Source organism: Manihot esculenta, chromosome 6, assembly GCF_001659605.2.
Source record: "Manihot esculenta cultivar AM560-2 chromosome 6, M.esculenta_v8, whole genome shotgun sequence".
Lineage (NCBI taxonomy): Eukaryota > Viridiplantae > Streptophyta > Magnoliopsida > Malpighiales > Euphorbiaceae > Manihot > Manihot esculenta.
In genome coordinates, this window is record NC_035166.2 from 11644710 (window position 1) to 11661658 (window position 16949).

General features: G+C 34.1%; 3 protein-coding genes across 6 annotated transcripts; 1 reads left to right on the forward strand and 2 right to left on the reverse strand.

The window, feature by feature from the left end:
• Nucleotides 1–226: 226 nt before the first annotated feature.
• On the forward strand, nt 227–5702 carry LOC110616613 (two-component response regulator ARR18). Of its 2 annotated transcripts, none has more exons than XM_021759039.2 (6): nt 227–766; nt 1194–1346; nt 1593–1997; nt 2110–2186; nt 2549–3808; nt 5382–5702. In XM_021759039.2, exons 1-6 carry the CDS (start codon nt 631–633, stop codon nt 5448–5450), a joined length of 2100 nt encoding a protein of 699 aa, XP_021614731.1. In that variant the 5' UTR covers nt 227–630; the 3' UTR covers nt 5451–5702. The 2 variants fall into 2 exon arrangements, with proteins under 2 accessions (XP_021614731.1, XP_021614732.1); XM_021759040.2 differs by having other exon boundaries at nt 229–766; nt 5385–5702.
• A 370-nt stretch (nt 5703–6072) lies between these two features.
• On the reverse strand, nt 6073–11182 carry LOC110617457 (calmodulin-binding protein 60 E). Of its 3 annotated transcripts, XM_021760229.2 has the most exons (7): nt 10774–11182; nt 10101–10176; nt 8830–8888; nt 8115–8605; nt 7726–7886; nt 7401–7604; nt 6073–6927 (listed from the first exon to the last, which is right to left on the reverse strand). In XM_021760229.2, the coding sequence occupies exons 1-7, from the start codon at nt 10884–10886 to the stop codon at nt 6190–6192; spliced, it is 1842 nt and encodes a 613-aa protein (XP_021615921.1). In that variant the 5' UTR covers nt 10887–11182; the 3' UTR covers nt 6073–6189. The 3 variants fall into 3 exon arrangements, with proteins under 3 accessions (XP_021615921.1, XP_043813372.1, XP_043813371.1); XM_043957437.1 differs by lacking the exon at nt 10101–10176 and having other exon boundaries at nt 10774–10897; XM_043957436.1 differs by lacking the exons at nt 8830–8888; nt 10101–10176 and having other exon boundaries at nt 10774–11180.
• Nucleotides 11183–13044: 1862 nt separating this feature from the next.
• Nucleotides 13045–16589, reverse strand: LOC110616451. The gene is made up of 3 exons (XM_021758795.2): nt 16223–16589; nt 14512–14535; nt 13045–13553 (listed from the first exon to the last, which is right to left on the reverse strand). The coding sequence occupies exons 1-3, from the start codon at nt 16413–16415 to the stop codon at nt 13252–13254; spliced, it is 519 nt and encodes a 172-aa protein (XP_021614487.1). The 5' UTR covers nt 16416–16589; the 3' UTR covers nt 13045–13251.
• Between the last annotated feature and the right edge of the window lie 360 nt (nt 16590–16949).

Sequence of the window (16949 nt, forward strand, 5' to 3'; positions counted from 1 at the left end):
CTTTTATCACCGTACAATTTACATCAAAAGCACACTTATGTGATGGCAACAATCATAACTGACAAGATCTTGTGGGTCACCACCTTCATATGAATATACCGCTAGAAAATGACGGTCCTGATCGGTGAATGTAGAGAATGTATTTTGCACATGATGCGCAGAGAATCACTTCTTGAAGGGTTTCCTCGGACAGAGAGATAGAGAGAGAGAGAGAGAGAGAGACTCGATGAGTAGAAGAAGGAAGTTAAAGACAAAAACAGAGGGGAGAGAGAGAGATTGAGAAAATAAACTAATGAAATTTCTGTTTTACTCAGGTTGAAACCTCCTTTAACTCTCTGGCCATCGCTATCATTGTCTCATTTATCCAGCTTTCTTTTACTTTGCTTCCATTCTCCCCTCTCTCTCTCTCTCTCTCTGTTTCCTTCGTCTTCTTTTGATCTACTCCATTGAATCTCTCCCTTCCTTTCTCTTTTTTCTCTTCTGGGTTTTATTAAGATTCTCAATAACTCGAGTAACACAAGTCTTAATTTGAAGATTCTGGGAAAAGTCCACCCTTCTTTTGTTTTCTTCTTGGGTTTGTGATCTCTGTTTCATTTTATCATCTGGGTATTTGGAGTTGTTTGATTCACAATGACTGTTGAGGATAAACGAAGTGGTTTAGTCAATGATGATTGTTTTCCAGTTGGTATGCGTATTCTAGCTGTTGATGACGACCCAATTTGCCTTAAAGTTTTAGAGAATCTGCTTCGAAAATGCCAGTATCACGGTATATTTTCTGTTTCATTCCATGTATCTCGTTTTTGAATTTGCTCTTTCGTTAGACTCGTTTGTTTTCAATTCTTTTGCTAGCGCTAAATATTCTGCCAAAGTGCTCTGTTCCCCTTGTTTGTATATTTACTCCAAATTTGTAAATCATCAATTCTGTCCTAATTATGTGCCTGGTGATTTCTTGGGATTTAAAATCTTATTATTTTTAGTAAATTTGTAATTTTGTTGTTTCTTTAATATATATTTGTCTGGTTTTTGCCAGTAGCCTGAGAATATTACTGTTGCCCAATATTATGGGTTTTATGGAATTTGCTGTCTTAACTAAATTGATGTATAGTTACAGTATATGGATTTTGCGCTTTGAATATGGACATTCTTTTGAGTTATGGTTTCTTTTTCTAATTGGTTGTTAATAATATATGCAGTTACAACTACCAATCAAGCAATAGCAGCTCTGAAAATGCTTAGAGAAAACAAAAACAAGTATGATCTCGTTATAAGTGATGTGAATATGCCTGACATGGATGGCTTTAAGCTGCTTGAGCTTGTGGGGCTTGAAATGGACCTACCTGTCATCAGTAAGCGTGGACTCTCTTTCTTATAATAGTGAATGATCGTCACTGTCTTCTTTGCTTTTATAAATTTTGATTGTTTTGCAAAATATGAAAGAATCTTGATTAAGATCAGGTGGCTTTTCTTGGGATTTGATATAATTTCTATTTTTGTTGAAAATTTAAGCAACTTTTGTATCATAATTACTCATGATTTTCAACTTAATGAATACCTATGGATACGATTAAACACCCCTATGAATTTTCTTACAGTGTTATCCGCACATAGCGATAAGGAGCTTGTTTATAAAGGGGTTACACATGGTGCTGTTGACTACTTGTTAAAGCCTGTGAGAATTGAGGAACTCAAGAACATATGGCAACATGTGATCAGGAGGAAAAAAACACAACCCGGGGACCAAAACAGGTCCCCCAATCAAGGTAAACCTCTGGATGAAGCACAAGAAGGTGGACAAGGATTGGCATCAAGTGGCAGTGTAGATCAGAATGGAAAAGTGAATCGGAAAAGGAAGGACCAAGATGAAGATGAGGAAGAAGAGGGTGAGGAGAATTTAAATGAGAATGAGGACCCAGGAACTCAGAAGAAGCCCCGGGTTGTTTGGTCAGTGGAGCTTCACAGGAAGTTTGTTGCAGCTGTTAATCATTTGGGTCTTGACAGTGAGTTCCTATACATGGAAGCCATAATTTTTTTCTTTTTCTGTAACAGTAACTCTCTCTTGTTTTTTCCTTTCTTGTGTTATACCTTGACTTTTATATGAAACAATTGCAGAGGCTGTTCCAAAGAAAATTCTTGACCTTATGAATGTTGAAGGACTTACAAGGGAAAATGTGGCAAGCCACCTGCAGGTTCTATATTTTCCCATTGGCTTCTTTTGCACAAAACGTTTGAATAGTCATGCATATGATTGAATTAATAGTTACAGGTCCTAGAATATAGGGGTCACCATATGCCATTTGTAAGGTCCAAATTTGATAAAATATCAAGGATTATTTAAACATTTGAAGATTGAACTTAGTGAAAATTCATATGAGCATTACCTTTTTGTATTTAAGTTATAGGCGGTTCATGATTAATCTAAAGGTATATTTGACAATTGGAGTAGATGTGCCGAATGAAATTCACTCCTTAGCTATGAAATACAAAAATTCAATTAATTTGGATCCCATGTTTTTTTGAAGGGAACTTATCATTTTCCATTTTGTTACAGAAATATAGGCTTTATCTGAAAAGAATCAGTAGTGTAGCATCTCAGCAAGCCAATATGGTTGCTGCATTTGGGGCAAAAGATTCCTCTTATTTGCGCATGGGTTCTCTGGATGGATTTGGAGATTTTCGCACTTCGAATGGACCAGGGAGGCCGTCGAGCACATCTATATCATCATATACAACAGGGGGTATGTTTGGCAGATTGAACTCCCCTGCTGGTTTAACCTTGCGAGGTATAGCTTCTTCTGGTCTTCTCCAGTCGGGCCATTCTCAATCTCCGAGTAATTCTGTTATTACACTTGGAAAGTTTCAGCCAGCTGTTTTGCCTGCTAGCCCAGGTGCAAATTTGTTTCAAGGTGTTCAATCATCAGTGGAGCCCAACCAGCTCAAGGTAAAATCCAATGCCCACATTGGACAGTTTACTCGCAACGATGATACCTCAGGCTTCACACTTGCAACTAACTTCGTAGATGCCAGAGTTACTATTGGTGGCTTGAGTAACACTGTGTCCAATTCCACAAGTAACCCTCTGATGCTACAAGTAAACCCCCAACTAAGTCAGTATAGGGGAGCATTTGCAACTCAATCTTCTCTAAGTGTGCCTACACTGAATCACGAGTCTTTTGATGTTCGTCTCCATGGTTCTTCAAACTTTCTGGATCATAGTAGATGCACCGAAAACTGGCAGGGGGCAGTTCAATTATCCAAATTTCCAACAAATTCTTTACCATTGAGTGAACCATTCAGTCATGATTCATTGTCCAGGAGTAATTTGAGAGACAATCTACCATCCACCAGCTCTCAGATTGGTAACAGCCTGAATGATTTTGATTCCTCCAGTGTGCATGCCACACCTTTATATTCTCGAGTAGACATGCAAGGGCAAACAGGCTCGATTAGTAATGTTGTTCAAAACATGAATTACAATTCAAGGCAGAGATGGGAAGAATATAGCCGGGATTATAACCCCAACCTAAATAATTCATTCAGTACCATAAACTCTTTGGTTTCTGGCAATGGTGTTGTGGGTTTGTTGAGCCAAAGTATGGACCAGAGAAATAAGTTCGATGCGTCTTTGCCTGGCCAGATAAACAATGTCACACCATCCACTTTCTTGCATGCAGAGGTTGATAACTCTGCTCTGGACCCAAAAATGAGGTCCAATGAAGATTATCTTTTGGAGCAAACAAAGTCTCAGAATGGTTTTGCTCAAAACAACTATGACCCTTTGGATGATATAATGGATGCGATGATAAAACAGGTATGATTACAATTTTTGCTTGCCTTGTTTAAGTTCTTGGGCATTGTCCAATATATTTCACCAAACTTTTGCTGTTGAACACTTACTATTGCATGCGTTCTGAAATAAACTTCATCTAGCAGGTCTTCATTAAGTGACAGTTTCACAAGATGGGGCATATTAGATTAACACCACCTTAGTAATATGAATCCATGATTTTTATTTATTTATTTTACTGGGAAATGGTTGATGTCATTGTCAGTAGCCAGAAATGTGGCATGAAACTTACATCTGCTTCAAAATGATGCGTCTAAAATTTGGTAATCGAGTCTTTGAAATAACATTTGTTATGAAAAATTTCAGGTTTTATACTTCAATCCACATGGAATTATTATATCCTTCTGTTTTTATTAACTTGTTATTTGTGACCTCTGAGTTAATGGTTAAATTTTACACGTTATTTTCTAGCTTCACTTATTGTATGTATATGAACTTTAATGAACCTAATATTTTGATGATTAATTTTGTTACTTCGCACTTAGTTTCATTGTTGTCAACTTGAATTTTACTAGATTTCTGTCAGACTTGTAGACAAGTGTTGCTTAATAAAATATTGATCAGCAGAATCACTTAACATTGGATCTCTTTTCTTTAAAATAAAATTTTCTTGCATGAATCCTGATAAGGAACAGATAATAGAAAATTTTGGGGATTCAAGTTTCTTATGGTCATTATGAAAGAAGCTAGTGAATCATATGAAATTTCAGTATGGAAAACTTGATAGGAAAAACACAACCTTTTTTATTTGCTCAGATGCTTGTGAGCTGTAGCAAGAGCAGAACACAAGCCTAATGATTAAAGTTAGGCAAATTTACTATTTAGTCTTTATGCTATGAGAAAACTCACTAGTTGGTCTCTCGGTTTTTTAAAATACATTAAAATATTTTTGACATTTTAAAAAATCTACTAGTTAGTTTTTCCATTAGTTTTAACTAGTAAGTGTTATTATTAGTCCTAATTTGAAAAAATTTATTAGTTGGTCTTTCAATTTTATAAGGGTATTAATTAGTCTTTCCATATCGAGAGTATTTTAGATTTTTTTATAATATTTAATGGATAAAATTAATAGAGAGACTAATTAATAGAGAGACTAATTAATAGACTTTTTAAAACGTCAGGGAACTTTTTAAAGTATTTTTCAAAATTAAGGGACCAATTAGTTAGTTTTTCCATAACATATGGACTAAATAGTAATTTTTCCTTAAAATTATTTTAAAAAAAGCTGATCTCTCTCTGCAGTCTTCTTGTTGCATTAACATGCGCTCAATCACCTTTGAGAAATGAGGGATTAAGAGCTAAGTTTCATATTCACCCAAAGTGTAGTTAATTTGAACTAATGATCACTCTTCAACTTCTAGTTTTGGCAATTGCTGGTCTAAATGTCTGAAATCTCTCTTTGTATTGCAACTGAAATACTGTTCTAATTGATTCCATCATGATAGTGTTGTCTTTCTGATCTCTTTTACTCAGTTATCATGAACAGTTATTTCCTTCTGAAACTTTGATATTCCATGACATATTTGTTTATTTGAAGCAGGAGCAGCAAAATGAAGCAATGCTAATGGATGGAGAGTTTGGATTTGATGATGCATACTCACTGTGACCATCTTTGTGAGACTGCCATTGCTGATTTGTGGAGAAACACAGGGCACCCAAATCCCAAGTTCATCATTCTTCTTCTTGATGAATTTGTACCTTCTTGTAATTTATTCTGAAATTTCAGTTTTCTTTTAACCCAATCTTCCCTTTTCCTGCCCTCTTCCCAATGTACATGTTCTTCGCCTTTTCTTTGCTGTTCTTTTTTGCAGTAGTTAGTTCATGCTTAATATTGATAGCAGAATTACTAGTTTCTCAATTTTCCTTGGCTTCTTTGTTTGGTGAAGAAACATTTTACAAGAAAATATTTAATTTAAAAGAAAAATCACTTTCCATTTTTCAAAAAATGAAGTCAGACTATATTGACATTGTTTTTAACATTGCAATCTAAGTTAATTCATTTACTTTTCAAAATATAGGAACCAAATATCTAATTTAAATATAAAAAAAAGGCCTTATGTGTTGCATCTCAAAATAATTTACATCTCAAGTAAGCCCCTCCACATTTTATTCAAAAATAATCTCATTGGCTAATAGAATGAAAATCATGAGGTGAGATCTATTTGATAAGATACTCTATTAGTTTCTTTATTTGTTCTCAATTGTGTTGTTTGGCCTATCAGAAAGTATGCAAAGAAAAAACACCTGGAATATATAGTGTAATTCAAAGAAGCATTAAGAATTCAGATGCACTTAAACAGGTACAATCTTGAGTGAAGTTAAAATTGGATTGATATATTAAAAACTCAATCAAGCTCAACTAGCTGAGCTCTTCTCTCTGCAGCTTTCCTCCTTACAAATATCCCCCACCGCAGAGCCGCCTTCAGCTTCAGCCATCCCACGACGGCCTTCCCTGAGCCCCTGCTGCGTTCTTGCGCGAATGCTTGATCCATCGGAGGCTCGTACGCTTGAATGCTATAAGAGTAACAAGCCTCATCAGGATGACCAAAACCATTTCCCATTCCGACACCAACTCCCATACTTAACGTTTTCAGAAGTCTCTGCATGTCATCACTCTCTAACATCTCTGAACTCCTGAGCCGGATTTCTTCAGCGAAAAAGTCTTCCGATCCGTGTGAATGCCTCGGCTGAGACCAGTCTCCTGTAAAATAAGCACCCCCAGCTGGAGTTCCAATTGACATGTGATCCATTACACCACCAGCTAGTGCTGCCTGTGGATTGCTTAGCGTTGTGATTGCATTATGATCAGACCTCACGAATGGAAATTCAATCAACTGAGGAACTGACGTTGGGTTATTTACAGCTTGGCTTTGCGAACATTGTTCGGAGGAGATGTATTGCTGCTGCCTGTTGTGGTTAGAAGTAATATACTGATTCGTGTTGTAGTTGTCAATTACGGGTGCAACTGAGACTCTCTTTTCGTTGTTCCTAGTACCAGTTAGGGAGTTCAGGACTTTGCCATCATATTCTATGACTTGATGCCAATTTTCATAAGCTCGCTTTACCAGAGAATCCACTGATACCTGTGGACAAAAATTAACATGAATGAACCAATTTACTCATAAACAAAAGATGCAATTCTTTCACTTTCTAAGTTGTAAATCTTGTCCCGCTGAAGGCGAGTTCCAATTCAACAGGCTAAGCTAAGGAACATCTCAACTAAACTGCCACAGCTCTGTCTGATTTATAGGTCTCTTTTGTGACAAGTTAGCTAACTAACCATTCAGTTATAAAGGAGACAGATGGTCTGTTAATCAAACTCTATAAAGCGATAATTGCACCATTGCTCTTCACTACATTATACAAAACAAGTCCATCCCTTGTTATGGTTGTAAATTTTGCTTTATTTATACCTTAAATTTCTAATTTTTAGATATCTGAACACCAGCTTTGTCGACTTTGGAACTTCCATTCGAGAAATTATGCAGCAGACTACATTTTTCATATGCTAAATGTTGTTTAATATGGCAGGGATTTCAGAATGTAGAGTACTCACCTTTTGGTTGTGGTTAAGCGATTCGAGAGGAAGGAACTGCCCATCGGTAATAAGGCCTCTGAGTTCATAAATATGGTTGAAAACAACACCGGTGCTATGAGTCACATCCGTGAAGTAAACGTAAAGCTTCCCCCCCAAAACACAGGTCTTAGCGTGCTCCACAGTATTCTCCCACATCCTATTGGACATTCCACTTCCAAGTATCTGCGTTGTGAAGATCAAAGTGGAAAAAGTAAAATGAAATAAATCAACAATGGAAGGAGGGAATAGAATTTCCTAGTTGCATTCTATGGAAAATAGGAAAGCTCGAGTAATAAATACTTACATTTCTCAATTTCTGTGGATCCCGCACGAGAAGTCGAAGAAAATCTTCAACTGTTACAATTTGAGCCTTTACCAGTTTTTTGTGCAGTGCTCCGTCCTTTGCTATTCTGTCCAGTCTCCAAACTTCATCATTTAAAGCAGGTGGATAGTGCTTCTTGTATACTGCAAATTACATGAGCAAAATTTATTAGAACAACTTGATCAAGCTTTGCAGCATATGCAGAAAAATAAGCCCCCATAAAAGCTAACGTGTTACCATTTTAGGTTCCATACTATTATTGTGTGCAAGTTTCATGCATTTACTTGTTCCTCCTATGCAAGTAGCGTAGAAGTGAACAGGGAAAAGTTTTGCTTCTATCAATCATAAACAAGAACATGTGAAAAACATACATTCTCCCCGGTGATCTTTAACAGCAAATGCCTCTGTTTTAGCCTCACGAACACGAATGCCTTCACAATATCCAGAAGCAACCTTAACACCAAGCCTGAACTTTCTGCTCCTTATCCAGCTAGAATTATCAGTGAAAGTAAGATCTCCAAGAGTTCCTATCCCTTCCTTGAGAGTCACCTGTAGATCCCCAGTCAGTAGAGGCCTTTTCCCTTCACGCTCTTTCACTTCATGGCCTTCAAAGTGTTCTGCAGTCCAATCTTCATCAGCCTCCTCATTGAAGTCGCCTTCAAGAACCACCACATTCAGTTTGGCTGCTGATTCAGGTCCCATTTGCACAATGCTGCCTGTGCTAGCATCTAACAGGACAACATGGATAGCTGCTCCTTGTTCCCCCTCAACCTTCCCACTGGTGAACAGATGGGGTGGCATCCTTGTTCTGAAATGAAGCTGTAGATTTCTTCCTTCTGGCCCTTTTATTTTTGGTGGTGACCTGCCACGAGTAGAAATGCAATTTGTGATATAAATATTTCAGGTAATTTCTATTTACTGTGGAATATCGATAAGTTCCCTAGTCCAATCACTTGCTTCACTAACAAGCTAAATTTTAGTGTCAGACCAGTGAGTCCTCTTACTAGAATTATACAATTACTTCGTACAAATATGGTGAAAGAGCAATATCAATTTTTAGCATCTAAAATTAATTTAGGAGCTTACCTTGCTGCCAATTTAGCATGACCCATTCTCGTCAGAGCACGCTCCACTTCTTCACTAACCTGTGCATTAAGATTCCGCATTCATGATTCAACAAAAGAAGAAACTTCCAGAACTTAAATCATAAATGTTAAATTTGGATCAGGTCTAACTCGCCCCAAAAACTAGTTCAAGGGGAGCCTATGACTCATATAAGGGGCACATTGCTCCTTTCTACAATCGATGTGGGATTCAATACACCCAAAAGCTAGTTCAAGGGGAGCCTATGACTCATATAAAGGGCAAATTGCTCCTTTCCACAACCGATATGAGATTCAACACACCCCTCACGTCCAAAATTTTACTGGTGCGTGATACATTTATGGGAGACCTAACATCAGATGGGAAGCTCTGATACCATATTAAGTTTGGGTCAAACCTAACTCACCCCAAAAGGCTCAAGGGGGAAGAGTGCCTATAACTCATATAAGGGACACATTGCTCCTTTCCACGACCTATGTGAATTCAACAAGAAACAAGAAGATAAAGTAATAATAATGCTTTGATAATTTGAACCAACAACTACAAGAATATTGGACGACAAGAAAACACTCAAATGTCACCAAGGCTTTTATTTAACGTTGCATTAAATCAAATTGCAACCAATATTATCTGCACATCTCTTTCTCCCAACTAATTTCATTACAACTATAAAATAAGATCTTATAGGAAACTTCAGCCATACCATAGGGTGGCAAAGGAGCCTAAAGGAAGAGCCAAAAGCACATGGGTGGTGTATTCTAGAAAATCAAGGAAGAATTCAGAGAATGTGGGACAGAGTTAGTTATAGAGAATCATGTGACGTGTGTACAGCCTGAGCTGGGAATGTTTGGCATGTGCCACTGCTATAAATAGAATAAGACAAGGAATAGTGGACACGAGTTTTTCTTTTCTGATCGTTTTAGAATTGAAGCAGAATTTCTGTTTAGGGAGAGCCTGTTCTCCTGGTTACTTTCTGTTTGGTTGTATTAGACTGAGAATTCTTAATACAGACCCTAAGCTTTTCCGATACTTCTATTCTTTTTCTTTCATTTCCCCTGTTAATCCTTTCTGTCAAATCCTTACTCTTATCAGTCAAGTAGTAGTAGAAGAGCAGGAATGTTTTTATATCATAGATATTTTTTTTCCCAAACTTTACCTTTTTTTTTTCAATTTTTTTTATATGTCATTGATAATTCAATTGCACCAGAATTATTTCAACAACAAAATAATAAAACAAAGAATTCATGACTCACAATTCTGCGAAATAGGGGCTCCAAAGATGAGCAAAGTCTTTGCAAACTATCCACCTTCAAAGCTTCCACAATAACACTGCATATGGATTAACTCAACATATCATTGTAATGAACTCACAAATTTCCACAGAACTTGCACAAAGTGGAGAACAGGTAAAAAAACTGAGAAATAACATTGACTTCAAAATCACAGTCAAATTAGATACAAGTTTTAAGGCTGTCTGAAACATGATTCCAAAGGATTAAATGAATATAACTTGAAGGTTAAGAAGCTTGAACTTTGAATCAATTCACAGACAAGGCCAACAAAGTTAATACCCAATTCTATAAACAAGGGATAACTCTTCCAACTCAATCAACCCACAGGACTTGCAATTCTGAACTAAGACTGTGATATAGTAAGGCATCAGCATGGCATGAATAGCATAAATTAGAAGACAAGTCTCAAAGATTTCAAAACAAAGGAACAGATCCAACAAAGCTCCAAGTTCAAAACCAGATTGTATTCTAGTTCTAGTTAACAAAGTTCATCACATCCCAATTAATCTTTCAAGCCAAGAAACAAAACTGATGCCAAATTATCTTAAAACATCAAAAAAATATTAATAAAAGGAATCAAATAAGGAACATCCATCAAGAAAGAGTAATAACAAGAGTATAAAAAGGAAGAAACCTTGCTAGAGCCGGCATTTTTGCCTTCTTTGGATCAGGCAAATCATCAGCATCATCTTCAACACTCTGCTCAAAACCCCTTTTCTCTACTCTTCTGCCCATTGAATTTTCCATTTATAGAAACCAAAAAATCCAAATATTTTGATTTATCTTTCCAAATATAGAATCACCAAGGTTGTAACATTATATCCACTTAAGCTCCAAGAAACATCATCATTTCACTGAAATTTCCATAAGACAGAGGGACAGGGATTAAAGACTGAAGATTTCAGATCCCAAAAGAAAGAGAAACTGCTTTGGGTGACAGTTTATGGATCTGGGTTAGCCTGAGGATGGTCGGCTAGGTAAAGTTTTGGATAGATGATAGATCCAATCAAAGTTGGTATCTTTTAATGGTCTGAGATCTAAAAAAGAATATAAAAATGGTTGCTTTACTTGCATTATAGTAATGCAGGGAAGCTAAAGAGACCGATCACAGCTGTATGAATGCATGAACTTTGACAAGTCTATGAAACCGCGTTTGTTGGCGAAATGAAATTAAAATATGGTTAAATTACACTTTAAAACCTAAAATTTAACATAATTAACATTTTAATCTCTATATTTTCAAAAACAAACATTTAAATCTTATATTTTTAGTTCAAACAAATATCAGACTTTAATTAAAAAATTAAAGTGTTTAATAAAAAATACAATCTTAATTATAAATGACATTTTAATTTATATAACTGTAGGCAATGAATGAAAAAATTAATTTTAAATGTATTGAAAATATAAATATTTAAATATTTAATTTTAAAAATATAAAAATTAAAATATTAATTATATTAAAATTTAAAAATTAAAATATAATTTAGATGTGAAAATATCATCCCTTATGTTTTTTGAGTGGGGTAGGGGGGGCGGGGGAGTTTGACCCCTTCTTTCCTGTTTGACAAGGAGGAAGTGAGGCGGTGGAGGTGGCATTTTTGGGTCCCACCTCTTAATTCTTAAAGTCTAAAACTGACCCATTTGTTTTTGACATGTGGATGACAGTGACACTGACATAGTTGACCTTTTGTTTTTAATGTTGTTTTTTTTTTTTTTTTTTGCCAAAAATCCATTTCTGAAAATGTGAGCCACGTGGCAATTTTGCCATTATTTTTTTTAATTTCTAGGAATAATTGATGAAATGAAGAAAAATATTACTAATAATTTATTTTCCTCTTTTAGGACATAAAACAACAAAAATGAATTTCCAAAAGAACAAATTTCTTTGACAATTAAAGTACAAAACAAAAAGCATAATAGATATCTGTGCAGTTATAAATCAATTTCATTGGACATTGATTGCATTTTTTAATTTCTGATTTTTTTATTTTATATCTAAATTAATTTTCAAATTAAATTTCTTTTTTCATATATGTAAAAGTAACTATTCGTCACTTTTTAAAATTATTTTATCTTAAATTACTTTTTGATCCACCATTTTTATTTAATTTTTCTTTTTTTTAATTATTTTAAAATTATTATAAATTTTTTTACACTAAAATATTATTATAATTTTATTTTATATTTAAAAAATTTTTCAAAATATCTTCTAATATTTAATAAAATTTAATATTTTTAAAATGAGTATTTTTAAAAATTAATAAAAAAATATATTTTTTAATATATGTAAACAAAATAAAAGTGTAAAAAATTATAGAATATGATGAGTATTTATTATTTTGAGAATATTAAATATTTTTTAATTTTACTTTTTTTCTCTAATAAACACAATAATTATTTTTTAAATTTTCTAAAAATTTATATTATCACCTTCCTTTTTCCCTCTATTAATTATTCCATGTAGGTTCTTAAATTATTATGCAAAAGCATCACACCCTGTATAAAAGTTAAGGAAAAGAGAAATTTTAATATTTAAATTATCAGCATAAATTTGAATAAAAGATTGAAAATTTAAAACAGCTAATTGCTAAAATTAAAATTTCTTGATAATTTTTTTTCCAAAAGAAAAGCTTTAGTTCTTTTTTTTTTCCAATTAACACCTAAATTCTCTGTTTTTTTCCCTATTAATCCTTTATGTTTTAAAGTTGTGTTACTGAGCTCCCAAAAATTTTGAGTTAAGTATATTAAGAATTTATTTACAAGGCACGTTTCTGGCTGTCAAAATTTGACAAATTCAAAAATAAAAACAACAAAAAATCTTAAAATCACAAGTTAAGTCTATTTCTAGAAGTTGAAATTTGAAGAAACATTTCTAGAAGTCAGGGTGTCATCAGACTGCTTAGACTAAAGTTAAGGGTTAAAATATAAAACAAAATTATGAATACATGTATCATTTACTTGCCTTCACAACACAACCAATTTGAGAGAGTATTTTGCCTTTAGCAAGAAAACACAAACAATCTGCTTTCCTTCCTACATAAATACTTTGGTGTAACTGCCTGCTTCAACTGAAAGAGAGATATATGCACTTCTTAGTATAACAATTATTCTACTCTCCTTCCCAACCGAGTTGGCGAGCACGTTGCTCCCACAAGGAAGTAACTTTCCTCTCCTGGATCAGCGATGCCTCAGCTTGCTCCCTAGCTTCTTCACACGTTTCGGTGGCTGCATTACATTTTTCTGCTTCTCTTTGGTATTGGGAAGCCACCCGCTTTGCTTCTGCAAAACTGATGTTCATGTGGTGAGCATGTTCTTCAGTTACAGCCTCTTGCAATTTCAACTCCTCTGTTAGAAGGTCGACGAATTGCTTCTCCATCTCTGTTTTGAGATCAGGGTCATCGCTTCCACAATCTGTAATACCACCTCATGTTAATTATCATACCAATCAGATCATGATTTCACTAGTCGTAATTGGAAAAGTTAGCAGTAAACCAGAAAGCACAGCAATGAGGAAGAAGGATCAGAGAACAGCACAGTTGGAAGCTCTTAGGTGGCCAAGAATTGTTTGCCAAAACATCCTAAGTTAGACCCTCTAGATGAGTTCGTACACCGGGCTCCCGAAAAACATGCAAAAACGCGTGGGAATAGGATTTTTTGTTTTTTAAAAAAGGTTGTTGATTGACATTAAATTGGAATAACATTGCAAATTAAACCACGTCATGACTGAAGTTAAATGATAAAACAACTGAATCAAACTCAAATAAAAATTAAAAAGGACATTTAACAAAAAGTTATTGAGGCCTTTTCCATTGATCAAATTGCCAGAGGTGTTGCTAGGGCCCAAGTCTAGTTCACTTAAAAGCCATAACATTGGAGTCCTACAGCAGTGAGTTAACAAGCTCATTGAAGTGAGCTTAATCAAATTATTTTATTTTAAAGTAAGATTCAATTTGCAAATAGAGAACCCAACAATTATGAAAGGTACTCCACTTTCCACTAACCACATTCAGAAAAAAAAACACTATAATCACAATTGCCAGATGGATGGTGGAAATACCAGATCATACAAGTTCCAAATGCATGCACAGGAAACCCAAAAAACCCAGTAATTACTACAAGTATCTTACGTTTTACTATGCCAACTGAAGGAAAAAAAAAATACCATACACAAACTTCCAGTTGGATGGTGGAAATTCCAGATTATACACGTTACAAAATGCATGCATAGGAGATCATAAAACCCAATGACATATCTGTTTTCTAACTTTACCATATCCCTGAGTTGTGACTTGTGATACAACAAAGCTGCTATATTCTTAGAAGAGAAAAAGGTTATGCACTAAAATGGATTAATAGAATGAGGTCTAACCTGTGACTGAAAGATTGGCCAACCCTGCAAGCATTAAAAAAAAACATAAGGTCAGTATATAACCTTTTGATTTTCTCAAACTCTTGAGAAAGCATAATTTAATAAATAATATTAACAAGTCAATCAAAACATACAACTCCTAGTTTGCAAGAAATTTTTAATTGAATTGGAGATTTTCTATCCTGGTATGAAGTTGCATACTGCTTAAACACAACGCCAGGCATGGTAAAATATTCAAAAGAAAGAAAAGAGAACCATGAAGCCAACTTCTAAAATTAAAAATCAAAGCAATTATTTTCTCTTGGCCTTTATTCTAGGCCAAATTCAATTGGCAGAGTGATCAAACTATTCATCATCAACTTCAAATATAAACAAAAATGTGGACTATTTCTCCATGCCCTCATCTATATTTACATCTCCTATCATCATAAGCAGCAAAAAACTAGAAAAAACTCAATTAAAGCAAAATAAGAAGAAAGATATGAGAAAAGGATATCAAGTGCTATTCCATGTATACATTGATTTTCAAATAAGGTATTTAGAGATTATTTCCTATCCCAGGCCTACGTTCTTTGCCTTCCATCTTCTCTTCAGCTAAGTAATATCCTAAAGGACATATTTCTTATAAAAGTTATTAGAAAAAATGATGATAACCTCTCGAGTTCCAATCCATTCTCAAGCAAAATTCAGAATAATTATATACTGCAGCACTATTGGTTTCGACTCATAATAACTTCTATTCATTTTTTCTTTTAATTTAAGTTTAATTGACAATAAACTAAATAAGATTAAGAAGAAATTGAACAAATAATAGGATGCAACAAAATTTCTAAAGAGATCTAGATTACACAATTTCGCATCAAGAACTATTAAAAGAAAGAGTAAATGTAGAAATTCTTGATGTATATAATTAACAAGAGACAACGATCACTTCAATAAAAGAGGATATTGAAATATTTCTAATGATCAGGCCTGTTTCTTCAAGTATTTTAGTAACAATCAGCTATGCTGCTATGGTCAAACAATGGACTAAACCCAGAACATGATTATTCACATTTTTGTCACAAACAAAATATAAGTACTATAAAAGATGAATGGTATATCTTTCAATGACTAGGAAACTAATGGCATAGTTGATTGGATTCATCAAATTATATTCATATATGGCTTCATGTACTGAAGCCAATGTGTAAATGATACATGTAAAAATGGAAATTTATGGTAATATTTCAAACACAGCAAGTAACAAAGACCGTAATTTATACTTGGATCATATCTAGAATACATAAGGCCAGATCTTGCTGATTCCATCCACCTCAAAGCAGGTTCATCAAATTTGCAACATTCGAGAACATTTGTTTTCTACCCACAACGTAGTTACACAGAAAAATAGAAACAAAAATCTAAAACCAGTTACACAAACAATTATTTGGGACATATAGAGCTCAGAACAAATTCAAAAATTTTACAGAAGAATAAAAAAAAAAACTGAAATTAATGAACTGGGTACACCTAAAATTCCCTCTAATGAACATATAACTATTCCATTAACAAAGCAAAAAGAGAGATCAAGATCCAAACTTAGGAAAGCAATAGATCAAAAACTCATATTGATGAAAAGGGTAACCCTCAATTGAACTCAGAACAGATAATCAATCAAACTTTTTAAAAAAAATGCAAAAAAAAAAATGATAAAGAAATATAGCGATACCAGGAGCAATCTTGAGAAGGGACAAAGGAGGAGGGCAATCACAGATGCAAGGAGGACAAGAAATTTTGGAACCAGAGAGTCGAATAGTTTTCTTAAATCTCCAATAAAGAGCAGGGCCGCAAACGGCCAAAGCTGAAACCACTGCAAATATGACCAAACAACATCTCAAGCAAGCCCCTGATCTCCTTGGCATTTCTACTTGTTTCTCTCTTAATGCAATCTATGAAGCTATGGAGCTATGGAGTTTGCGTGTCTCACTGTTCCTCTATTTGGAGAAAGCAAGTGAGAGATCGACTAGGATCTACTAGGGACGCCTTTATGGATACTCGCCATTGAATCTACTTCTCTGCTAGCTTGCGTTAATCGCTCAAATAACTTCAGTTATTTTAACTAGGCATCAATTAAAAATCACTCCTTGCAAATGTTGTTAATAATAAATTGACCCCCATATATTTAAATATTTATTAGAAAAATTGTTAAAAATAAGATATTTTTACAGACTTTTAACTTCAAATTTGTTATTTAATTTATGTTAAAATAATATTTTATATATTACATGATAGCTGTGATTAAAAAATCTAATGTCAAATTATATTATGAAATATTTTAACACAAATTAATTTATAACATAATACTTTTATTTTTTAACATTAAAAAATTATTTATTAATAATTATATATTGCTTATCACATTTATAATTTTTAAAAGCTTTTAAAAATTATTATTA

What these genes read in the sequence shown, in the direction of transcription:
- LOC110616613 (XM_021759039.2), top strand. Translation starts at nt 631, where the DNA reads ATGACTGTTGAGGATAAACGAAGTGGTTTAGTCAATGATGATTGTTTT. An exon ending in TCGAAAATGCCAGTATCACG is followed by an intron (nt 767 to 1,193) that starts GTATATTTTCTG and finishes TAATATATGCAG; the next exon opens with TTACAACTACCAATCAAGCA. An exon ending in AATGGACCTACCTGTCATCA is followed by an intron (nt 1,347 to 1,592) that starts GTAAGCGTGGAC and finishes ATTTTCTTACAG; the next exon opens with TGTTATCCGCACATAGCGAT.
- LOC110617457 (XM_021760229.2), bottom strand. Translation starts at nt 10,886, where the DNA reads ATGGAAAATTCAATGGGCAGAAGAGTAGAGAAAAGGGGTTTTGAGCAG. An exon ending in CATGCTAAATTGGCAGCAAG is followed by an intron (nt 8,606 to 8,829) that starts GTAAGCTCCTAA and finishes TACTCGTGGCAG; the next exon opens with GTCACCACCAAAAATAAAAG. An exon ending in CGCTTAACCACAACCAAAAG is followed by an intron (nt 6,928 to 7,400) that starts GTGAGTACTCTA and finishes TTTTGTCCACAG; the next exon opens with GTATCAGTGGATTCTCTGGT.
- LOC110616451 (XM_021758795.2), bottom strand. Translation starts at nt 16,415, where the DNA reads ATGCCAAGGAGATCAGGGGCTTGCTTGAGATGTTGTTTGGTCATATTT. An exon ending in CCTTCTCAAGATTGCTCCTG is followed by an intron (nt 14,536 to 16,222) that starts GTATCGCTATAT and finishes TAATGCTTGCAG; the next exon opens with GGTTGGCCAATCTTTCAGTC. An exon ending in GGCCAATCTTTCAGTCACAG is followed by an intron (nt 13,554 to 14,511) that starts GTTAGACCTCAT and finishes GTGGTATTACAG; the next exon opens with ATTGTGGAAGCGATGACCCT.